Genomic DNA, 26356 nt, shown 5'->3' on the forward strand with positions numbered 1-26356 from the left:
TCGGTGACCCCGACAAAAGAGTTGAAAAAATATAGAGCAACCGAGTTTAAAGGATTGAAAAGTGTCGATTCATCCTCAGTCGAAATTTGGTTACAACCGATCGAACGGGTCTTGCAATAATTAGAATGTTCACAGCCGAAGTGCGTCATTTATGTGGTATCTCTCCTAAAAGAAGAAGCTTATCAATGGTGGCTAACAATTAGAATGTTCACCGCCAAAGTGTGTCATTTGTGTGTTTGAGTTTGAGAAAAAGTATATTGGTGAATTGTATTTGGAAGATAGAAAACAAGAATTTATGATGTTGAAGTAAGAGAATATGCTAGTAGTCGACTACGAACAAGAGTTCTTGCGACTAAGAAAATATTTTCTCAAGTTAGTGCCCATAGAATAGGAGAGTCATAAGCGATTCCATCGGGGATTATGAGATCAACTCTGAGTTCAGTTGGTTTCGCATAAGCTTAATGAATTTGTTGATCTAGCTGAACGAGCAAAAATGGTTGAACAGACCTTGGGCCTAGATAAGAAAGACATGACTCTTCGAGCATTCAGAAAAAAAGTCAAGACTATAGGTTCACAACCCCTACCTAAGCGAGCTAGAGAGTCTCAAAGTTCTTGAAAATCGGTTTCATCAAATGTCGAATACGAGAAAGACCAGGTTAAACAATCATCAATATCTATTGGCAATGTTGAGAAGTAAAAAAAAAGACGTAAGTATTCCGAGCTTTAAGCTTTATGGCAGAAAACAAAGAAGTGAATATGGGAAGAAAAAATGAGCATGTTTTGAATGCAGATCCTTAGAGCATATCACTTGAAATTTTCTGAGAAGTGTTAATGATATTTTTGTTGCTACCCTGGAATCTGCTTCTATAGCTAAAGGTTGGAGAATTGCTCATGGTGGCTTAGTTGTGAGGGGTAGTCAACAATAGAAATCGATTCAATAGTACATATTCCGGTTTACATTTCAAGTAAATTTCAGGGATGAAATTTCTTGAAAGGGAGAATTGTAACGACTCAAAATTTAGTGGTGTTGAAAATTGCAATTTTGGGACCTCATTTCTATAAATCGAGTCCATAAATATTAAATAGGGTTATTTACGGAGTTATTATATAGATGAATTGAAATTCAATTATGTAATTTAGCCGAAATTCTGATTAGTTAAGGCCCGGAGACTAAATTGTAAAAGTTTAATCACTATAGATTTTTAATTAAGAAAAAACTTAGTATAAAAGTGAAATTGGTTATCAAAAGATCTAAAGTGGTTAATAAAACGCTTTTGAATAGTTGATAGTGGAATGTGATGATGGATGGTGATTAAACTAATTAATTAAGGTTTGAAATAAAATAAAAAGTTTAATTAAAGGTTAATAAAGATTAATTATATAATAAACTTAGTATAAAAGTGAAATTGGTGGATGGAGATATGAAAAACTCATCTTCTCCAACCGGTCAAAACAAGAAAAACAAAAAGGGGATGCCATTTTTAAAGCTTAGAGTATTCAACCATTTAATTGAAGTAAGTCCCCATCAATTTTTTATGGAAATTAAATCATAGGAGATTGATTTAGCTAGCTCGTGTACTAATTTGAGAAATTGTTAAAATTTTTGAAACTTGCCGTTGTTGAGAAATGGATGAAATTGGTGTGAATTTGATAGAAATTAAGCTTAGATTATGAAAATGACTAAATTGTAAAGCCTAATTGTTAGTTCCGTACATTAGGGACCAAATTGAATAAAATGAAAAAAATATTATGAAATATTTATAGGAATAGAAAGTAGAAGTTCCCTAATGAATATATGTGACATCATATTTTAATCTGAATCTTTAAATTTAAAGTTATGTTTGTCCTGGGTTTAGGGACTAAATTGAATAAATTGCATAATGTTTTTGGTTTTATCTTTTAATATGAATTGGATGGATTTTTACATTGTTTATTTATTGAATTAGTATTCGTAGCAAAAGACGACGTCAGGCCGTCGAGAGGGAAAGGAAAGGTGAGCGCAATGACAAGTGACATGAGCTTCTGGTTTGTATTTATATGATTTGTGACCGATATAATTATTATATTCATGTTAAATTCCATTATTTAGTAATGGTGTGAGTATATAATGGTTATATGAATGAAATTATGGTGATTGATATGGTTTATTGAGATAGAAGACTAAATTGAATAAATAGAAAGTAGCATGATTTAATTGATATGTGATAATTGGTATGAAATTGAGTTGAAACATTTTATATGATGTGTTGGAATGGTGAACTGATGATGAATTGAGAATGATGGAATGTGAATTGAACTATGTGATGAAATTGAAAAGTTGGTTATTGTATTAATTGTTCGGGCAGAGCCGAATATAGTTGGCATGTGATAGGATTATATTGTGTATGGGTTTATACTTCAGTTTAGCTAATGATGCACTTATATGCCAGTATATTTTGTTCGGTTCATTCGATGATGCATTTATGTGCTAGTACATTTCCTTCAGTTTATCTGATGATGTACTTATGTGCTAGTATAATTGATTCAGCTTGTCTAGTAATGCACCTCGTGTGTCTGTATGATTTCTTCAGTTTATCCAATGATGCACTATGTATGCTAGTTTATTTCCTTTGAAAACATGCAAACGTTAACCAGAAGGAAGTTTCCTTCCCTCCGACCATCGGTAGAAACCTATACTAATGGTTTCTACCACCCTAATATTCCCTAATATTAAACTAAAGAAGGACTCAAGAATTTACCAACAGTTGGCTTGAAAAAGTTAGTTACTAATCAAGTTGAAAGCTACTAATCAAGCTGAAAGCTAGTACCTTCTTTACACAACAAAGAACATACTAAGTTTCTTTTGAAAGAACAATGATGAACAGAGAAATGGAAAATAAAGTCCTTCTCTGTTAAGATTTCTTTCTATTTATATAGGAATTAGCTCGCAATTCCACTGTAACAGGTTAACTAATAACTTTACATGCACACATGATTCCACTAATCAATCACTATTAACGAGGCTTTACAGTTGTCATGTAAAATGACATGTTTCCTACATACGACTTGACACTTTTCCTGTACTTGTCTTACTAATTGTGGATTGTAAATTAATAGATCTATGCGCCACAATTGAACTTGCCAATGGCGGGTTCACAACGGAAAATCTCGCAAAATGCAGAATAGGAAATCCGTAAGATGGCAGAACCTAGTAGAACATTTTACAAGAGAAACTTCGCCAAATGAAACAATTCATTTCTCACGAATTTGACTAGCTCATACATGAGTCAACCGACCAAAACGTGAATTAGAAAAAACTTGGGGTGTGACATATCCATATAAGGCTTATGGTTTGAATGAATCAAATGATAGAAATAGATTTATATGTTAAGATTAGTTCTTTAATTGTATGATCAATTTGATGAATTGGTTGGAATGAAAAGTTTATGGTAGTGTATAAAGTACTAAAATGTGATTTTTTGTCTTTAACATGTTGAAAGTGAGCTTCGCCAAATGGTTAGGCCATTTTGAATTGGTATAATTTGAATTAATGCCAAACAAATAGTCACGTCGCGACATTGAGCATTTGTTGTCACAATGAAATCAAATCAGTATGTTACGTTGTAATGAGGATCCCCTAAAGCCACGACGTCAAATCGTGATTTTAAAAACATTATAGATTGGTCCTAATTCGACATCGGGTTAGCATTAAAGCTTTCGTAAGCTCATATAAGACTTAGAAATAGTTGTATATCGCATCATATGTTTATAATACTCGTAAGTAGATGTTGTCAAAACCTTTTTGGAAATCGACTTTTTATTTTAAAAAAGAAAATAGAAATAGAGTCGCCACCAATATTTTTTAATTAGGTGTGATTGGATCACCTCAAGGCTTTGTCACTTTAATAAAATGTTAGATTTATTAAAATCATTTTCGGTCTACAAAATTCTAGGAAATGGGTTTAGGAGTCGGTTACATACGAGGAATGATTAACACCCTCATAACGCCAAAATTGGTACCAAATTGATTACTTGATATCTTAGTGTCGGAAGTTGAAAATTTGAAGAGAAATTAAATATGATCCTTCTTTACATGTTGTTCTTTTTAATTAAAATCACTTTGTTAAATTAAAACTTATGTAAAAGGCCTTCTTATTTCGAGGTAATCGAAACTAAAAGGTCATGTCCCGTAAGTTAAGGCACAACATCTCAAATCCTCGAAAATAAGATTACTCATTGTTTAATTATTACCTAAGTCTTATATATTTTGAATTTTAAAAAGCTGCTTGTTTATCTTGGTTCAAGGAGAAAATCATGCCCCGTAAGTAAGGGTGCTATTTCTCAAATCCCTAAACAAAGAACATTGCCTCGATTTAAAAAAAATCCTTTTATGTATCGGGTAAAACGAATATAACATTTAATGCGATGTACATTTGATTTATTTGGGCATAGTATAAAAATGAATAAATAAATTTAAACATGATTCATGGCATGGTTGTAGCAAAATAAAATAAAATGGAAATCTGTAAAAAATGAAACTATGATATTAAAAAAAATGTCATGCTAGTAAATGATAATGATATAACTATAATAGTAATAGAGCACCAATTCATAATAATAGTGGCAATAATCATGTCATAGTTACTACTCTAATACTAATTAAATAATAAAAGAAAGATAAATAATAATACGAGCAAAAAATGCACAAATAAAAGGAAATATAAATAATATAAAATTTAAATATAAAAAAGGGGAAAGGAATAATAAATAAACAAACAAACAAACAAATAAATAAAAAAAACAGTTCATAAAAGGTTGAAATTAAATGAATAAAGGATTGAATCAGAATTTAAATGAAATTAAAAGCATAAATTGAGATAAAATAAATAAATAAGTAAATAAAAGACTAAAATATGGCGCGAGAAAATGAACAGGGACCAAATGAAAAATTATTCCCAATCCCATTAAACGCACTATTCCTTTGACAAATTAGGGGACTAAATAATAAGAAAATAAAATAAAGGGGTAAAAATAAACAAAATATAAGTAACATAGGACGAATTTGCAAGAAAGTTTAAAAGTGGAAGTACTAAAACGGAAATTAGACCCCTTTTAAAAAAAATGGATCTTGATTTATTTGGGTCGGGTATTCGGGTTGCACTCCAAAACAATATCGTTTTGGGCGTTTGAAGGTCAAGCCCAAAACGACATTGTATCATGACCCTATATAAGTGAAAAATCAGAAAAAAAAAAGTCATTTGCAAACTTTTTTTAAAAAAACTTCATTCTTTTCTTTTTTTTTCTCTGAGGGCATCTCCATATTCGGCCATAGGGTCGCCGGCATACTGCCATGGCCACCAGTCATCGGCAACGACGATTGTCGCCTCCTATGGTCGGAGTAAAAAAATTTGCCCCCTTTTTTTTTTATCCTTTTTCACCCTAAAACCCGGATCTAAAGGCAAATGCCTTCCAAAATAAAAAAAAATTGAAAAAAATTTCGGCTTTCCCTCCTCTCGGCACGTGCCCTTTCGTGTCCCTTTTTATTGAAGCCCAGATGAAACTCTAATGGGTTCGGTGGCTTTCGAGATCGAAAGAGACCCCCACGACGGCGCGAAAGGAAGGGACATGTAAAAGGTTTTATATTTTTATTGCTTTCAAATCTAAAAAATAAAACAAAGTAAATCACCTTATTTTTCTTTGCTTAAAGTTTGTATTCGATTTCTATTTCAATCTTCTCTTTTACTTTTTTTTTACATCATATTGTTATGGCTTTTATAGCCATATATTACAAAATATTTTACTCTTTTTTACTTTTTTCTTTTCTTTGCCATTTCTGCTTTCTACTCTTTGTTTTCTTCTTTGCAAGTACTTGTGGTAGCGGCCAACGGCGACGATGGTTCTCGCACCTTAGCCATTTCGATGAAACAATGGCAGAGCGGCAGACCTCGAGGCGTGGGTGTCTTCGGGCGAAGTGCCCGTTGACGTGGCAAGGAGCGGCGGCTCAAAGGGGGTCTAGGGTTTTTTAGTTTTATGAAGAGTTTAGGTTGTGGGCTTTGAGTTATTGGGTATTAAGGTTTTGGGTTAGGAGATATACTTTGGGCTTAGTTTGGGCTTGTAATATTTATTTATTTTTAATTTATCTGTTTTTGGCTTTTTCTCTAGGCCGGATAAAATTGGCCCGTTACAAATGTTAATGATAAAAATTGAATGTAATTGGTCGTAGTTGCTCTGGCAACGAATGTGAAATCTTGTAACTTGAATCTGATGATTGGGTTGGGTATGGGGTGTTAAAATTTTGAACCGCAACAACAATGCCAAACTAACCTTTAAACATACTTAGAGCTGGCAAAATAGGCCCGAGCTCGAAAGCTCACCCGTGCCAATCCAAGTTTGTGTCGATCTGAGTATATTATTTGGGTTTGGGCTAGCTATAATATATTTGGGTTTTGGAATAAATATTTTAAAATATGAGTATTAGGTTTATAAATTTAATAAGAAAGATAAAAAGTTATTCAACTGTTAATTGTCAATATATTATAATAATGAACAATAAAAATATTTTTGTTAATTCATATAATGGAAGAGAATAATAAATTTTACATATAATAAGCACTTTAATTATTTTATATAAAAGAATTGTATTAAATGTGTATTTTATATAAATTTGAATTGTGTTGCCATTGTATAATAGTAAAATGAATTATTACATTCGAAATTAAAATATTTATAACTTATAAAATCTAAAATTATTTAGATTTGTCAGAGCTCGCCTGACATGATCCGAGCCCGAATATGAAATAAGCCCAATTCGTACCCGTTCGTTTGCCAACTCTAAACATACTTGAACAATTGAGTCCTCATCCTTATTATTGTTGTAATAACAATCCTACTAACTAAACTAATGTTGAATCGATGCTACCATAAATGTTTTAAATTCAAGGATTATCTTATTTTTTAAAATATATTATATTGTGAGAATAACTTATATTAGAATGATCCTAAAATATATAGTTTTTAGGTATCAATAAAATAATGCCACATCATCAAATATTAAAGACATGCAAATATTATTTTATACTTAATCATATACGATACCATGTCTAATTTAATTTAACTTTAATTAAAATAATTAAAATTTTGGAGGAAAACATAAACAAAAATAAATAAAATTTGGAAATTATTAAATCAATAATTAAAAATAAAAAAACACTAGTAAAAAATCAAAATTTGAAAAATTATAACAATGGTTGTTTTATCAAATTATGAAATTTGATTAAAAATTAAAAAAAGAGAAAAAGAAAATTCATTGCATAAAAATAAAACACAATTATAAAATTTAAAAGATTAAATAAAAAACTAAAATGATTTAAAAATTATAAAAGAAAAAAACATATTATTTTATTTATTAAAATTTATAATTTTTAAGTAATTTAATTAAAATTAAATTAAGTTAGAGAAAATATTAAATATAGATGAATGCTTAATAAGATTTATACATTTTTAAAAGTTGATGATGTGACATTTTATTATTGGTGCCTAAAAATTATGCATTTTAATTAGAATAATCCTAATATAATTTATTTCTTTATATAATTATTTAAATTTATGATAAAATTATATTTTATTTCCTAAAAAATTATTTATTTTGTATATTTTTATAAAAACTCTTTTACTTTAAATTCTATTAAGTTTTTAGATTAACTTATTTCCAAATGAAATACAAATTAAAAGTAAATCATTAACATATTTTCTACAAACTTTGCATTTTATTTTGTTAATATATACAATATTATGTTTTTCACTTGTAATTTAACATATTTTAAGATTAATTGGATCAAGATTAAATTAGTTCTTGAACTTCAAAAAGTTTAATTAAATTATTAAAATATCAATATCATATCAATTAAATTTCACCTTAAATATGTCGTGAGATATGTGATGGGTGTCGAATCCACCAATATAAACCTACACCTAATTTTGCAAATTTAAGCAGTATAGGGAGTAGGGTCGATCCCTCAGAGACCGAGTTTACTGCAAATTGTTGCTCTCTTGACCAGGTTTATGTCAGGGCAGTTGTCGTGCCTAAGAAATTTGGGGGGAGGATAAAATAAAAAACCTGGACCTGAAATAAATAAATAAAATGCGTAAAAAGTAAAAGCTGAAAATAAATAATAAAAAACAGTTAAATAAATCTGAAGAAAAATTAATTAAAATAAGCTCAGCTTTAGGCACGGATTTTCCTCGTCTTTGAACCGATCCTCGAAATTAGATGAACTCCTCTTTTCCAATAAGCTAGTTATAGCTACCAAGGACGCATCAGACACAAACTCTTCCTTGTGTAAATTAGTTATGGAACGTCCAATAACTAACCCTTACCGATCGAACAACCACGAAACGTTCGTGATTTAGAACTCCAGCAGCTTTGCGTTCTAGAAGAGCCTAGCTCGAACCAATGCCCTCAACCGCGTGGGACATTTAAATCCGGTTACTACTTCCCTTGACGGAACCAAACAGCAATCTCCACTTGGCACGCCAATGTGTTCACAGAAAACCGATTAGAAACGTTCCTTTCAGAATTCCAACTGTACATCTAACCACACTAAATCAAACAACGTCTTTTTTGACTGAATGTTGATCTGACTTTGTGAGTTGACAAAACCATACTCTTAATCCGAAGAAATAATAAGTACTGGAATTTAGGAGTTAATTTGCTCGGGTGCGTAACTCACGGGTTTTGACGAGGCTAATTTTGGCCTAAAGCTGAAATGGATACTTAATAAAAAAATTTGGTAATTAAAAACTTGATTCATGACTTGATTAAAGACTTGATGATAAAATGAACAAAGTAGTCTACTATTTATACTAGTGGCTTTGCTAAATTAAGAGCCAACTAGTATAGAAAATCAAGGAATAAAATATTAAAAATCCCTACATAATCTCCCACTAAGTCAACAAACATTTCAACTAATTAATCTTGGAAAAATTCTGCTTTGGTCTTCCTTCTTTTCTTCTTTCTTCAATCTAGCCCAATTGTCTCCTTTTTCTTCTATTTAGCCCCAAATTGCACCCCTGCACAAAATTCAACAAAAACATGGAAAAATTAGTGGTGCACTCTCATAAATTAATCAATTTAATTACAAAAAATATGTAACTTCAGCATTTAATCAATATGCATTTTAAGTAATAAATTAAAGATAAAAATGTGATAATTGTTGACACAGAATAATTTAATTTCAATATTGTGTAGAATATAAAAATCATAAGGGTAAACTATAAAAATAGTCACTTTTGTTTGCCTCAGATTATATTTTAGTAACTTACGTTCCAAATGTTACGTTTTAGTCACTTACGTTATTGTTTTGTTATAAAGTGGTCACTATATCGTTAAACTTCGTTACCTCCCTAACGGCAGTCCTATGTGGCAGTCCAAATGAGCTCTAAATGCCAACTTGGATGTCCAGTTGCTGGGATGAAAATAGGTTTTTAATTAAATAAATTTAATTTAGATTGCCACGTAGTATATCTAAGTTGGCATTTAAAACCCATTTGGACTGCCACGTAGGATCGTCGTTAGGGAGGTAACGGAGCTTAACAGTACAGTGACCACTTCGTAACAAAATGATAACGTAAGTAACTAAAACATAACATTTCGAGATAAACAAAAGTAACTGTTTTTGTAGCTTACCCAAATGATAAATAAAATGCATGATTAATGTCAATTAATCGTAACTCTAACATTTCTTATGAGTTCTAAAAACTAATGAATAACAAAGCTCACATCATGGATGATAATGATGGTAAAGAGGTATCATAAGTTTTTAGGTAGGTACCTTGTATTTCAAATTGGAAAGCAAAAAAGAAACATCCCAAGTTTTTTTAGTGGTTTTCGTGTTTTATGTGGATTCAATTCACTACACGTTTTCCTTTTGTCCTTGATTAATTCCCAACCAAACATTTAATTATCAATGGGACATTCATTTTGTTTTGTCCTTTTTAATCATATTTATATATATTCAATAATTTCATTATAGGTTCTGATTATATCTGTTCTTTTATATATAAACTATAGAACTACTCATAGCCCCTCCTCAACTCATAAATAAGAGGATGATGTGCTTCAACGCACTCGAATCCACATCTTTTTACATTATTGTCAATCGAACTAAGACTCAATCAACCATATATATTTATATATTGTAGATTTGATGAATAATTTTTTCAAGAAATTTCATCAACATTCATCCTACTTGCTTGCTTCCCTTGAAAGTAAATTCCAAACCGAACTATATAGATTGAAGTGGCCATACGCAACAGCTAAAAAACTTAAATTTTATTTAGTAATCTTAATTACTAATTCTTGTATTGTCTACGGGTACTTTTATTACACTCCTAGTTTTTATATAGAGTATTCAAGTATCGAATACATCAGTAATCCCATTATTTGTAGAAATTACCTATAATGACAAACTTGTAAAATGAATATAATTATTATAAAGAGAATCATTGTTCTTCACCCTATTTTATTTTAATTGTTATTTGAATAACTTAAAGTTATGTTTGTACATCTCCAAGGAGTTTTGAAGAATCCAATTGAAAGGTAGGAAATTTTTGGACGAATGGCATTCCTTTGTATGCGATAAGAGTCTATCAATGAGAAAGTACTGGGAAAGTTTGTGTTCAATTCCAACAATGATGTAAGGGGAATTGAAATTCTTAAGAGTTATAAATTTGTGTATTGATAAAGTTATTCATTATTTCTTGAAGTTTGATCTCTCTTCCAGTTGAACTATATAACCAAAAGAAATCACGAATTAGAATAGAAGATAAATATATATATAAGGTGTAAATCTAGGGTGCCTTCAAATTTCAATGGATTTGAAATTGTTTTTTATTGGATCAAGAGAATCAAAAATAAAATCTTTGTATCCTGAATGGCCTTGACCACCTCCAAGCTATCTGTTTGAATCATCACACCATCATACCTTCTATATTGGATGAGAGCCAGTCCATCAAGAATACCCCACAATTCAGCATCAAAGACTGAGCACTTGCTCAAATATCTGTTATATCCCATAATCCACTCCTCATTTCCATTTCTTATTACTCCCCTCGCTGTAGCATTTCCAGAAACAATTTGAACCGCCCTATCAGTGCAAAGACTGATCCAACTTTCCAATACTTGGGCTACTGAAATTTGTTCATTTCGTCTAGATACGTCCTCACTGTGAAAGGAAGCAAACTGTTTTGCCCATATATATGAAATCTTTACAATCCCACTTGCATTCCAAGAGATACCATGAAAAAGAAAAAGGTTCCGATTTTTCCAAATTCTCCAGGTTAGTAAACCAAATAAACATGACCAATTTACCTTACCGACGGCTAATTTAGCAGGGCAGCAAATTAGACTTTAATCATGGAAGAAAGTCTCTTGTAAAGAAATGTCCACTGGTTCCATCTGGAATAACTTGCATCCAAATTTCTTTAGCTATTGATTTAACTTGCATCTGGAATAACTTGACCAGTCTCTGATAAAATGCAAAATATCTTCAAAATGATAACCACAGGAGCTATCATGCCTTATCCCCCGCTTAACATGCTCCACATTAGTTAGCAACTTTTGATTTAAAACAAGCCATAAGAAGAATCTAACTCTTTCAAGTCCTTTGAAATTTTCATGGTGTATTCTCTTGCACATCTTTCGATTTCCACGACCTTTCTCGAATATGCTAATAAGCACTTTTGAGAGAGAAAATACGACTTGAAGTCCTAGCCCAAATAATCCGGCCAGGACTTGCAGACGGGTGCGGGTGGTGAATACCCACAATACGTCGAATAATTTCTTTCGGCAACCATAGACGAAAAAAATCAAAATTCCAAGAGCCCTCCGCATTGACCATTTCACTAAGCATATAGTCTAAAGAATTTAAGATTTTGAGTAAAGACTAAAAAACAAATCACCTTTGTGAGATGAAACTTACAACTTGATCTCTCCCTCAGATGAATTATAAGCTAAAAGAAACCATGAACCAGAATAAAAGATTAACTGTACCGGAGAAAAAGAGTTAAATGTAAAGTCCTTTCAACAAGTCTTGCTTCTTAATATTCAAACTTATCTTCTTATCTTTGTAGAGGCAAGACTGTTACCACCTCAACATTAATCATGTGTAAACTATTATATATTTAAATAATCATGTTTAAAATAAAACAAACACATGATAGATTTAAGTGAATAGGCTAGGATTGCAATATTACATATAGCTAAAAGCACTTAACTCATATTTTATTGGTGGTCTTAATTACTGATTTTTGTACTATCAGTATATCATATTGATATAAATTTTAATTAGAGAAAATATTTGGTACATTAATAATGGAGGTTTTAGACTCTCCACAAGTAAAATAAAGTTGAAAAGTATCTTATAAGGGTATAGTAAAATATTAAAAAAAAAGATACATGATATATAATTTTTTAAAAACTATTCTTTTTAGTATTGCGCATATTCGTTTTACAATTCATGTTCGGGTTCGTGACAACAATGTTTATATAATATCACATTTTATTTTTTTACTCATACATATTTATATAGATCAAAGTATGTTTTACTTTTTTTCTTTTTTAATATGGTAAAAACCATTCTGATCATTAAATTTTCATTCAATGAGGAACATTATATTTAATTAAAGAATTCAAAGGTGCAAATGAGATCTTGACTTCATGTGAAAGAGAAGGCAAGGTTCTCATTATGAGTCTGTTTAGTATTTATATAGTATGGTTAATGATTGAGAGCCAACCAATACTAGGAAAAGGTCTCCATTCTAATATATCTGGGAATAGGTGAATGGATGGATGATTGAAATGATTTATTATTGTTTAGTTCAAGCGTTGTTGAGAAAAGAGAGAGTGAAAATCTACATTAAATATAATTTATCTCATATTTAACCACAAGATCTAAATATCATTCAATTGAACTACCACATGAAATACACAATGAAGACCAACAGATCATATCAACATAAGATAACAACAAAAATTAAATTAAAAACATCATTTGCAGACCAAAAGAAAAACATTTAAGCTACACACAGATTGACATTTTCAAATGTTCTTTAAGCTGTAAACTTGGGACATGGAGGGATATGTCTAGTCGCGGATCTTTTTGTAAAGTGTGAAGGTTGATATCATTGAGAGCAACACCAGAAGGATGGCAGCAAACAGTGAGAGCGCAAGCGAGCTCGCTGTGTATCGACAGAACTTGTCGTAGACATTGCAGATTTTGGTCCACCCGACGTGAGTGTTGCCCTTTAATCCGATATAACCGACGGCCCCTGCTGCACCGGTTGCAGAGGCCACGATCCCGACAAATACCTGCATGGTATTGTTGAGAGTCAAAATCGGTCATCAATTATCTATGGTTGAGCTAGTGTTCTCGATTAGACTCAGGAGCTACTTGAATAAAGTATTAAGATGCTTGAATTCTACTCGTTAAATAGATAATAAAAACAAATTTAAATTTTCGAATCACACAAGAATTACTTACCACATCGAAGAAAGCAAAAAAGAGCAAGAAGGTTTTGGAATAGGTAGGGTTAAGGACGATTGAAAGTGATGCCAACGCAGTGATAATGCTGTAGAAGCCTGTTACTGATAATGCTGCTATAAAATATCTGCACAAATGGTACATAATTTAACAAAATACAAAAGATATTATATATATAAAAAAATTAGGGTAAACTACAAAAATAGTCACTTTTATTTTATTCAGATTACACTTTAATCACTTATGTTTGAAATATTATGTTTTAGTCACTTACGTTATCGTTCATTACGAAGTGGCCACTCTACCGTTAAACTCCGTTACCTCCCTAATGGTAGTCCAAATTAAATTTATTTAATTAAAAACTTATTTTCATCCTAGCAACTAGACATCTAAGTCGGTATTTAAAACCCGTTTGGACTGCCATGTAGGACTACCGTGAAGAAGATAACGGAGTTTAACGGTAGAGTGATCACTTCGTAATAAAACGATAACGTAAAATTTCAAACATAAATGACTAAAATGTAATCTGAGACAAACAAAAATAACTATTTTTATAATTTACCTTATAAATTATGTCCTATTTTCTTTAGCAACATGGATTTTTAATATTGCAAACTATTAAAAAAATTTAGTCTCATTCTATTACAAAAAGTTTTAGATAAATTTATTTGGCACAAAACCCTTTTTTCAATGATTCTCATCAGCAAAGAATCTTTTAACAAATTCTTAATAGCTGGTTTAAAGTACTTATTAAAAGATATCATAACTTTTAATTAAATGAAACTTTTACATTTTGATCCCTCTAAAAAATTCAATTTAAGTTTTTCTAATACAAAATTTTTAATTTTTAACCCCAAAATTTTACAGTTTTATTTCAACCCTAAACAAAATTCCTGAATTTTTCCTTATATTTAAGAAATAACTTACATTGAGATTTTGTTTTTCTTTTATCTTATATATAAATTTACAACATATGAAAGGTTTATTAAACTAAATTCACAAGAATGCAATTATTGAGATTAGCGACCTCCTTATCACACTATCTTTCAATTAAAGAGTCAAGTTTATATTTCTTTTCACCTGTACCCCTTCTGCCTTATGGTCATGGATAAGCTCAAATGTTTGGCATGTGATAGCTATGGGTGTGGGACACAAGATTATTATTTACTTTGTTTGTTGCCATTTGAAATTTCAACAATAAATTTCCACATTGCAGCCAAAATGTGTAATAGGAACATTCTGTTTTTTAGCTAAGCCCCTAGTGAGATTTTTTTTTAGGCTTAATATTTATTTTTTTCTTTGTGCCATAATAAAATTCTCATTTTGATTATTTTACTAATTTTCGGTTAGTTTATCTCTTTACTTTTACTATGTTAATCACTTTAGCTCTTTGACTATTTCTGTTTTAAAAAAATATCACTTATCAAATGTGAACATTTGAATAATAATAAAAGGGTCGAAGTGAGAGTTTCACTGTAGTACAGATATGAAAGTAAAAATTTCATTATAATACAAGTCAAAATAGACATTTTGCCTATTATCAAGGGTAAACATGTGAATATATGGGATTTTTTTTTTCAAAATAAAATTTTTAAGGTTCAAAATAGGTATTAATTTTTTTTCTTAAATAACAAAAGATATGATGTTTTAGTTAGTATTGTAAATGTCAAAATTCCAACCTCAAATTTTCAATTTCAGTTTGTAAGTGTGGTTATGATTCTTGTGAGAGATTTTGTGATTACTTCATGTTAATTAAGAGATTAACAAAAGTTTTGCTCGACAAATAAGCCACTTAACATGCAAAAATTGCAATCAAACTATATGAATTTATATTTGAATGAGATTATGACGTAATAAATATATTTATAAAATTTAATATAATTATACTTTAGTTGAATGGTAAAATTTAAATATTGAAAATTATAGTCTTGGTTTAGGCCTTATTTTGTGTCTTTTAATATTTCTATTTTTTATATAAAAACGCTGAAAATAATATAATTTATTTTGCAAAGTTTGGATATTTTCGTCATCATTTAATTGAATTAGTATCCAGTTAGTAAATGTTTAATGTTAGTAGAGATAAATATAAATTATACTTACACGAGGGCAGGTGAATGATTGAACTTTGCTTGGAGTTGGATCCTGATTAAAGGGAAGCCTGGCACTGGAACCATCTCGGTTTCCTTGCTGGTAGCCATGACCACCACTGAAGTTAGAGTAGCCGCAAATAGTAAGACCCGAAGAACAACATCGACAAAAGAATAGTTGAAAGGGGACTTAGCCGCAGCCGCCACTGCGGATGGTGGGGTAGCTTCAGACTTTGGTGATGACAGTGGGACAGCAGTTTTATCAGTGGATGCCATGGTTGGTTTTTGGAATCTCTGAAATGAAATGCTGAAGAAACTGGTGCTGTATATGCGTTGTATATATGGAGAATTGAGAATAGACCAAAGTGTCTCATCTGATAAAAGAAAAAACCAAATTTTGGAGAATTGAGAATAGACCGAAGTGTCTTCATCTGATAAATAATAAATAAAAAATAGAAAAACAAATTTTTTTGATTGGATTTCCCTGCACGCAAAGTTATAATTACAGTCACGAGATTTAATCTAATTGATTCATGTAATATTATCAATCAACTGATGAGTTTTGATGGTCTCCTAGGAAACTTTGTTTTCCATACGTATATGATTCTGATTTTGTTGGATTTTGAAGTGAAGATTGAAAAGAATTTTCTAACCTTACTTCCCGCATGATTGTCGCACAACAGGACTAAAAACTTGGCGGCTGCTCATTTTGGCAAATATTAACCATACGTTTTATATTTAATCTAGACAATTGGCCAATGATATCAACTCACTCAAATGTTTACTATATAATATAGATTATACGCTTCAACGCACTTGAACTTATGCTTCTTATATTGATAACAATGTTTATACCAATCAAACTAAAACTTTATCCACATTTTATTATAATTACTTAAATACTCATATATCTATTTACCCAATTCAACCTACGTTTCATCTAATCAAAGACTCAATTGAATGAGACTAGACGTTTCATCTATTATATATTATGACTATGCTTTCCAATATATTTTTTCTTTTTGAAGGTATGCTTTCCATCATGTTATAAATTGATTTTATGGACGTATTAAACTAAGATTTGATATACTACTTCTTTTTTGTTAAATTTCCGTGGTTATTTGTAATTTATAAAAAGTTAATTTTTTTCAAACAAATCGATGAACAATACTATTTTATTTAAATTAAAATAAATTAAAAGAGTCCTCCAAGGTCCCCAAAACAATGTTGTTTTGTGGAGTTGTGGGAGATGATGAAAAAATTGGGAGAAAGAGTATCGAGAGAAGGTTTTATAAACGTGGACATAAACGAATCTTTGGTAGAGTCCACGTGAATGGTGACTATAAAGAAAGATTGATGTGATAGGGATAAGATTATTTATATATAACAGTTGGCCTGTCGAGTAGAAGGTTTTACAGTGACTTTGCTTGAAACAAGAAGTATGGGTCCTTTTATAAAACTTAAAAAGAGAAATTGTATCAGAAAAGGTAAGTTGTAGAAGTTTAGTTGATATTATTCTTCATACATCGCTTTTGAATAGAGGTACGTTGTTATTGAACATGCGAGATTTTGATAGCAAAGCATGAGCATGCAAAGCACAATTGAGTTGAAGTATGAGTGCTTGAGGTGTTCCTGAAATTTTCTTGATAGAGTTTGGTGCTTAAGGAGAACCCTTTTTATGATATGGCATTATTACTCAACCCCACCAAAGGCCCTTTATACACACGGTTGAAATTTAATAGCTGTTAATTGCTTTTAAATCGAGTGATGAACGAAAGTGCTTGATTACAGTAGCCACTTTGATTGCCACTGTGATAAACAAGTAAATAAAGTGAACAATAAACACAAAATATAGTTTACGTAGTTAGGTTTCTCTACATCTATATAGTCTAGATCAATAAGTAATTCTACTATATTTAATTCACAATGCAACAAGTAAATCAAGTTTTATCATTCTCTATGTATAGAGACCTCACTTTTGTACCTAAAGACTAGAACATTCACCTATAAATTCTTCCTCGATAAACAATAAAATGCTCTCTATACTCTCTTATAAAACTTATAGTACAAGTCTCAATATATAGAAATTGTCGAGATTTGTTAACATACTAATGATCGATTATAATCCAACTCCTTATCAATAGTCGCTACAAAATAGCAAAAGCAACATACTAATGAAGAACAATGTAAAGTGGACTGTTGGAGATTCATTCTTCAAAGAAGTCTTCAATGCAACCATGATTGGTTCTCCACAATCCAAGGGGTTTACTTGTTTGATCCAAGCCAATCTAATTTTTGAGGATAATTACTTAAAATAGATTGGTCTTCAAAGTCGGGCTTCTATATCTAAAATACCAACATAATTCAAAGTTCAAAAATTTTATTTCAATAAATTGTTAATTCAAAATATGCAAGTTAGTAGACTATCACGGAGACAATGAAAATGACCACTTTTGCTGGGCACTTCAAAAACTTGGCTCAACATACACTTTTAAGATTCCTCTCTCGAGGATTCTCTCCTACATATTCTCATCTTCTTCTCCCACAAAAGAACTCCATTTTGGGGATTCTCTTCCCCTTTTTACACCATACTCTCAAGACCATTTAACTCTACAATTCTTTGCCTTCCAATGGTAAATTGCCTGCGAACCTCTAAATCTATACTTGTATCAATAGACTTACTAGATACAAGTTAAAAAATTAAGGTCTAAATGTACACAAAGTGAGTACCATTTTAAATAAAGTGATAAAGTTTGGGAATTTTTTTATTAATTTAGTTTTTTTTATAGAAAAATGCTTTATTATATTTTTTTTTGGACACAGATGAAATATATTTGTGGGAATGCTATTTTAATTTTTTTTTCAACTAAACTTTTATTAATCAATTTTTATTTTTTAAATGAAGTTTGGCAATTGAACTTTATGATGATAAATTTTCGTGACCTTTTAGTTTCAAAATTAAATCAAGAAATTGTTCTCAGTTTTAAGTAGAATTTAAGGATTCATAAAACTAAATCAAGAAAATTAAATTTATAAAATATCATATTAAAATCCAACTCTATTAACTCGAAAAATTAACTCATTTTTTTTATAAAATTTAATGACATGTGAATTAAAATTCATCATTGCTTTACTTAGGAGATTAATTTTTTTTTCCTTTTTATATATTATCCATATAGGTGTTAATGTAGATCAAGAAAAGTTTGAAAATTGCAATCAAAGTACTCTTTTAAGTGCTGTGGTTGGAACCTTATCCTTAATCTTAATTGTTCATAGTCAAAACCTAATCACTTTCTCCCCTATAAAGGCTATATATCCTTATTTAAAGGAACAAAAAAGATTAAATTAATTAAACAACCCAATTAGAAATTGCCAAATCAACTGCCTTTACTTTCTTTAAGTTTTATTGACCTAAGTAACCAATTTAGTTAAACCAACCTCAATTTTGACACTTTCTTTTCCTAGCGCCTTTTTAATTAGATTTCTTATACGATATAATCATATAATATAATTAAAATAAATTATATTATTGTATAAAGTTCTTATATTAAATCTGATTTTAATTAAAATCTTATCTTATATTATATTAGTAAATGAGATCTTGATTTTTTTTATCAAAGAGATCTTGATTTAATTGTAATAATATGTTTGAATTTCGTCAATTTTGGATTGTTTTTCTAGATTTATTATTGTTTAAATCTCATCATGTATGGATCTTGTTTAGATATATTTTGGTGATCAGTTTGGTTATATTATAATAATTGGTTTTGATTATGGTTATTAAGTCATTAATTGAGTTAGGGTGTGTTTGGTTATATTATAATATCACAAGTTAACCGGACATTAAGTTAATTAAAAGAAATTTAAAAATTCAAATTTTCTTATTATAAGAGCATTTTTATCTTTTACATATTTTTATACAAAATTTATTAAAAAAATTGAATCCCAAAATAAATCTATAAAAATTACACATAATAAAACTTAAAAAAAATTAAAATCCACAAAGCATCAACTTAATTATTTCAACCAAAATCCATTAATTTTTAATATAAATTTTTAATTCAGAATTATGCGTTAAAATAATTTGCGTAAGTTTAAAATCAAATCATAAAGCGACTGTTTTTTACGTTTGGATGTGTCCAACTAAGCTCCCAAACCAAGCTTTAATAGCAATGATTGAAAAGTTTGAAAGATTAATTGAATCCATAGATAGTATCGAATGGAAAACCAAAATGTTATTTTATTATTATTTATATCTATTTTACGGTTTATGTTGTTTTCGGTTATCCCTTTTAATATTATCGTCTCCAAATTTTAAATTTAGTAAATTAGCATAAAACCGGTTTAAATCCGATAAACACTATCCTTTTTCAAACTTTCTTAAATAATTAGATTTAAATTTTCAACCTACCAATTTTATTAAGAGTTATATCATTAAGCTAAATAACACTTTTTATTAGTTAAAAAGAATATTTAATATTTTTAATGCTAAAATTATTTTTAAATAACTTTTAACTTATTAATTTTATATTAATTAATAGAATTAAAAATTAATTCTATAATTACCCATAAGATTAATTATTTATTATTGTGTATTTTATGGCTTTTATTCACATATATTATACATATAAAGCTATAATAAATTAAAAATAAATATTTTTGTAATGTAAAAAACAATCTATCAGGATATGTCATTTTAGATTATAGAAAAAAAAACTAATTTTGAGATTGTACTTAAATTTATCGATATGCCGAAATTCTTAATTCTTTTGATTTTGATATTTTAAATTAGCACATAAGTATTTCAAGAATATGATTCTCTTTTAAAAAAATGGGATGTGAGAAAAATTAAGGTATGTGTAATTTGGGACAATAACTTTTAATAGGTAACATTTACACATTAACCTTCATTACAATTAGGTCAAGGTTGGTTAAAATTTAGTTACGTTAGTATGTACACATGTTAAATGGTGAGTATATTTGATATATAGGTCCCTCTATTATATGAATTAGATCAAATTAGTCCCTTATACTACCAAAAAAAAATCATATATATATTTTGAGGTTGATACAGCACCACGTCAAACCAAACCAATTGTAATAAGTTTTAACTTCGTGTTGGCTAAAAAATATCAACACTTATTCATGCACCTACTTTTTTCCCCATGAGAATACGTTACCTATTAAAATTTTATTTTATTTTTCTTTTACTGTTTGAATTTAATAAAACAAGGATGAGCCGATTGAGTCTTAACTCAATTAGCATAGGTATTGTTATCATTACAGGAGGATGTGGATTTGAGTATTATCCTCCTATTTATGGGTTGGAGAAATGCTGTGAGTATATCTAGACATTATGTCAAAAAAAGCACAAATATGATTAGAACCTATAATGAGATTGTTAAAAAAAATACAAGTCTAGTTGTTAACACTATTAAAATTCTTAAAAATATAAATAAATAGATTAATTTTTAAATGTACAAAGAGTATATAAACTTAGAGCATATTTTAATTTTTTATCGAAATATTTTATTTCTTAATCATATATAACATTTTATAGACACCTTTAAAAATGGTTTTTTAAGAAATAATATATTATAAAAAAATAAAATGGGTGTTTTTTAATAAAGAAAAAGTTGAAATGATGAATAATTAATATTCTTTTTAATTGAAAAAGATCACTTAACTTATAACAATAAACTTAATCTTAAAAAAAATCTCAAAAATCATTAATAAAATATATGCTTTATATTTGCATTTTGTACCAAATTCTTGTTAAAATAGATCAAGTTATCTTTGGCCATGATTAGTTGATTTCTTCAATTATACAAAAGAAAAAAAAACAGCTCACAATCAACAAATTATTACTCTATCAATAAGTGGTAGGTGCAATAGTAAGACACATTACATTCCTAACGAGAGAACATATGTTCAAATCTTGTTAACTACATTGGTATAGAAATTACGCATAATTATAAATTTATTTTTAATATTTATTTTTTTTATTATTTGGGTTCTAATTCTATTGATAATAGGAATCAATAAGGGGTGAAAGTTGATCAGAGACGTGATAGTTCACCCTAACAAGCGAAAAGTTGTCGTGCTTCAGTGGTAAGAACAGTGGTGATAGTGGTTGAAATATAGTAGAGGGGGAATGTTGGAAGGTTGAGGATTTGGCTTCAGTTTTGAGATTGCTCTCCCTTGGCCCTGTTAGAGAAGTGAGAAGATTTATATACAGGGGACGGAAGGGATGTCACATGTTGAGGCCTCACTAACGGCAATGTTGCATCTTGTCTCCTTACAGAGGTGACAATGTGATTCTATAGATTAATTTTGTGACATTATAGGGCGATTTGGTAAAAAATGAGAACGAGGCTCTATGTGGTTCGTCCTTTGTCTAGTGCAAGGTTCGTTCAGGGCTGGCTTCACATTGGAGGTTTGCTCAATGTTAAGTTCGTTCAGGAATGACACATGTAATTGTCTGTGGAGGTGGTATAACAATTTTTTTTATCATTTTATCTCTCCACCTTTAAATTTTAATCAAATTTATTTATTTTTTTAATAGAAAAGCTAACTTGAGTGTTACAATTTTAATAGCTGGCAACCTTTATATATTTCATGAAAATTCAAAAATATTATTTATAAATTTCATAAAATATTTTTAAAAAATTCACTCAACAATAAAGTTGATGACCAAAAGTGACAAAAGGGATAAACATTAAATGTTGAATTTATCAAAACCCAAGTTGTGGCCTATTGATCGAGTGTTCCTATTTATCGAAATAGTTGTATAAGAAAAATTAAATTAATCATACATCTAAAAAGTTATATACGTATCAAATATTAACCTTAAAATATTATGTTTAAATAATAGTTGATAATTTAGTTGAGCATTTCTAATGCATGAAGTGAAAATATTATTTTATAAAGTAATATTAACAAATGATTTTTAGACCATGCTTGGATTAAAAGTAGCGAAGGAAAAGAAAAGAGTGGAAAGTTAAAAAAAAAAAAGACTAAATTTATCTTGTTTGGATAATTAAAACTAATAAAAGTGAAGTACAGTAAAGTAATTTTAACCATTTTTGTTTGGATAATCCGTAGAAAGGAAAGAAGCAATTATAACGGACTTTTACAACCCTATTCCTTCTGAGTTGGAAAGGGTGACAAAGAAAGTACAGAACAAGGATGGTTTTATGGTTGAGACTAATGACCAAGAGATGACTGAAGCCTCAGATGGAAAGGTCTCATACGAGGATACTTTGACGGCCAATAAAAGAGGTGATGTGGTAAATGATATTGAAGTTTTGCCGGAGGATGTCATGACTATTAATCGGGAGGGAAAGTAACCGGAGATTAGGTTTTTGTCTCAAGTCAGGCGTATTGTGAAAATTGACTATAATACTATTGGAGGGAGAAGGGGTAAGTTCACACGTTTGGCAATTGTTGTTGATTTTAATAAACCATTAGATTATATCTTTAATAAAATTTGAAAATGTAATTCTATTTTTTTTATATAAATTTAACCATTTTATTGAAAAAAATATCTTAATTAAAGTTTATGGTTTTTATTTCACTAAGAACAAAATTAATTTTATTAAAATTTAATACAAAGAGGATTAACCTTAAAATTTTGGTTTTTTTTTACGTTCTTTTTAATATATATTAAAAATAATTATTTAATTATCAAAAGTCTTATGGCCTTTGATGGCACTCCGAATGACGAAGGTTTATTTAATTATTTAATTAACCTAACTAATTTGGGTTTTTGTTTTTTTTGGAAATAAGTTATATGTTAGGTTAAAAGCAATAAAATTTATTGATCCTTAACTTTATTTTCCAGCATTTAATGCTCTAACACATCAAATTTTGAAGCACATAAATGTTGTTTGAACCTCTTTTATGCTAATGAAATATTCATGATATTAGTTAAGATATTAATTAATAATATTATTTACATCAATATCATATTATATTATTTCCCATGTTGAGTTTTAAGTAAATTAAAAATATTTAGTCATTTAGTTAATATTAAAAAACCTTTCACTTATTAATATATATTGATAAATTCAGTATTTCTTTCAAAACTTTACCTGCATAAATACAATTTTATTGATAAATTCAACAATTAAATTATTAAAACATTAATAATAATAATAATAATAATAATAAGGAGCTAAACAAATATTATAGTAGGGTAAGTAACAAATTTATGGGAAGCCAAAGACAATATATAAGAAGGTGATGGAGTAGAGTGGAAGGAAATAGTGGATCAAAAAGTGGGGGTGTGCCATGTCGAGTATTTGTGAGTTGATTTTGAGGTTTATGGCGCTGCTGCTAACACTTGCGGCCGCCATAATTATTGGGGTAAACAAGCAGACCAAGTTCTTCCCTGTTCAGCTCACCCCAGCTTTCCCTCCTGTTGAGGTTGCTGCCCGTGCTAAGTGGCATTACTTGTCTGCCCTTGTGTAAGTTCAGTCAGTTCTTTACTACTATTATCCTTGTTATTAGCATATTTGTTTCCATGTGCAAAGAAAAAGGGCAATCTAGTAGGGTTGAAATCCTTTCCACCATGCTCCAAAGTCACATACATACTAACAAGTTTCTAGTCATCTCTTGCTGCTTATATTACTTAACTCTCAAATCCTTGTCTCTTATAAGTATTAATCTATATGTATGTAAATGAATTTGTTGTCTTCATAGACATGTTTATCACCAATTTATGCACGTTTGGTTGATCTTTGGCTGCTTTTTTTTTTCATAATGATTGTTTTAACACTAATGTTTATCGATTTGGTCATTTTAGATCTCTTTTTTTGGATTATTTTGGCCTTCAACTTTTAAATTTTAGTTAAATTACTTTTTGTTAGACAAAAAGGTCGATTGAACTATAAAAATTTTAATGACACTGACATGGCAGCTCACATAAGTCTACATAGCAGTCTATGTGTACTTTATTGTTAATGTGGATAACTTTAAAAAATTTATGATATTTTTTAAATTTGTTGAATTTTAAAATAGTCTTATGAAGTACATGTAGAATGTCGCGCGAGTTTTCGTATTAGTACTGTTAAATTTTAACAGTTGAGTTGGTATTTTTTTCAACAAAAAGTAATTTGACTAAACTTTAAAGATTAGAGGCCAAATTTATCCAAAAAAAAATAGTGTCAAAGTAACAAATTGGGTAAACATTATAGTTTAAATTTATCATTATGCTTTTTTCATACAAAACAACATACCTAATTTTAATTAGGTTAAAATATCTTATAAGTCTCTATACTGTTTGTAAATTTGGAATTTAGTCCCTATCTTTTATTTCTAAGAATTTAGTTTTTTTCTTTTTTAGATTTTAAAATTATTTTGTTAAATTTAGGTTTATTACGAAGTCATTTTTTTTAGTTACATTGCTACCAAATGAGTTTTTTTTTTTAAATGTCATATCAAAAAATTTAAAAATGTTATCAACTGAACCTGAATTTTGATATCTAAAAAGTAGAAAAGTTAAATTTCTAGAAATAAAAATATAAGAACTAAATTTTAAATTTGTGGAAGAATATAATGACCTCTGATATATTTTAATATTATAGAGAAAACAAATATTAAAAAGTAGAATTTGTAGTAAGCCCATACCTAAGTAGCTATCAATGAGCCAGATTGGACAACTGTCTTGATCTTATTATTTTCCTAACCCAAGCCTAGGTTGGGTCAGTACCACCCATGTTACTTTTCAAAAAGATATTAAAATATTAAACTTTCTATTAATTTTATATTTATAATTAACTAATTGGATCAAATGCAACCCATAACAACCTATTAACTCACTTAAAATCATTATTTGAGGTTTGAACTCGGTAATTTTTCTTTTATTGAGGTAAACTAAATAATTATATCCACACTGGGACTTGAATTTTTTTTATCTATGTTAGTCATTGAACTTGACAAATGTTTTCATATTCGGGTCTACATTTTATGGTTTTGTAGGACTAACTTGGACAAATAAAAAGTTCAAGCACCAACGTGAGAATAATTGACAAGTTCAGAGCCTTAGACCAATATGAAAAGAGTTGGAAAATTCAAGCCCCAAAAAGTGATTTAACCCTAATATATGTACATATTTATTTGGTTGGAATATGTTTTGGCAGGTATTCCCTGGTGGCAAACATAACAGCAAGTTCATATGCAGCGATTTCGACACTGATTGTGTTGGCAACCAGAAATGGGGAAGCAGGGTTTGCCCAAGTTATCACTATCTTTGATGCAGCGATAGTTGGGTTGCTGTTTTCAGCCAATGGGGCTGCCTTAGCCGTCGGTATCATTGGTTACAAAGGGAACTCTCATCTTCAATGGAACAAAGTTTGTAATGTTTTCGACAGTTTCTGTGACAGAGTTGCCATTTCCATTGTTCTGTCTTTGGTCGCTTCTTTTGCGTTTATTGCTTTGGTTGCTTTAGCTGTTCTATCTTTGCAGAAGAGATTTGCAACTAGAACTTAGAAATAATGTTATCATTTGATGTTTTTATTAGGTAGAGAAAATAAATTCTTTGTGGGAAACAAAAATTAAGAAAAGGCTTGTATGATTTGTTATTTTATTAATTATTACTATTTGGATTTTCTTTTATCTACTTTGGGTGGATTTTTATTTCTCATTTTTATCATAAATAATTGGATGTTAAAATGAATTTTTCCTTTTCTGATTAATACGATATTGATACTTTGAAGACAAAATTATTATATTTTTAAAGCACGAGAACCA

General features: G+C 29.4%; 2 protein-coding genes across 2 annotated transcripts; one reads left to right on the plus strand and one right to left on the minus strand.

Moving 5' to 3' along the window:
• Positions 1 to 12914: 12914 nt before the first annotated feature.
• LOC107932110 (CASP-like protein 1D1) lies at positions 12915 to 16267 on the minus strand. The gene is made up of 3 exons (XM_016864060.2): positions 15618 to 16267; positions 13518 to 13644; positions 12915 to 13345 (listed from the first exon to the last, which is right to left on the minus strand). The coding sequence occupies exons 1-3, from the start codon at positions 15878 to 15880 to the stop codon at positions 13121 to 13123; spliced, it is 615 nt and encodes a 204-aa protein (XP_016719549.2). The 5' UTR covers positions 15881 to 16267; the 3' UTR covers positions 12915 to 13120.
• Positions 16268 to 23525: 7258 nt separating this feature from the next.
• Positions 23526 to 26221, plus strand: LOC107932122 (CASP-like protein 1E1). The gene is made up of 2 exons (XM_016864075.2): positions 23526 to 24072; positions 25747 to 26221. The coding sequence occupies exons 1-2, from the start codon at positions 23897 to 23899 to the stop codon at positions 26093 to 26095; spliced, it is 525 nt and encodes a 174-aa protein (XP_016719564.1). The 5' UTR covers positions 23526 to 23896; the 3' UTR covers positions 26096 to 26221.
• The last annotated feature ends 135 nt before the right edge of the window (positions 26222 to 26356 follow it).

Source organism: Gossypium hirsutum, chromosome D02 (assembly GCF_007990345.1).
Source record: "Gossypium hirsutum isolate 1008001.06 chromosome D02, Gossypium_hirsutum_v2.1, whole genome shotgun sequence".
In the NCBI taxonomy this organism is placed as follows: Eukaryota; Viridiplantae; Streptophyta; class Magnoliopsida; order Malvales; family Malvaceae; genus Gossypium; species Gossypium hirsutum.

Coding starts and splice junctions, on each gene's coding strand:
- LOC107932110 (XM_016864060.2), bottom strand. CDS start 15,880: ATGGCATCCACTGATAAAACTGCTGTCCCACTGTCATCACCAAAGTCT. Junction 13,645..15,617: donor AATCATTCACCTGCCCTCGT/GTAAGTATAATT, acceptor CCATTTGTGCAG/ATATTTTATAGCAGCATTAT. Junction 13,346..13,517: donor TTTTTGCTTTCTTCGATGTG/GTAAGTAATTCT, acceptor AATACCATGCAG/GTATTTGTCGGGATCGTGGC.
- LOC107932122 (XM_016864075.2), top strand. CDS start 23,897: ATGTCGAGTATTTGTGAGTTGATTTTGAGGTTTATGGCGCTGCTGCTA. Junction 24,073..25,746: donor CATTACTTGTCTGCCCTTGT/GTAAGTTCAGTC, acceptor ATGTTTTGGCAG/GTATTCCCTGGTGGCAAACA.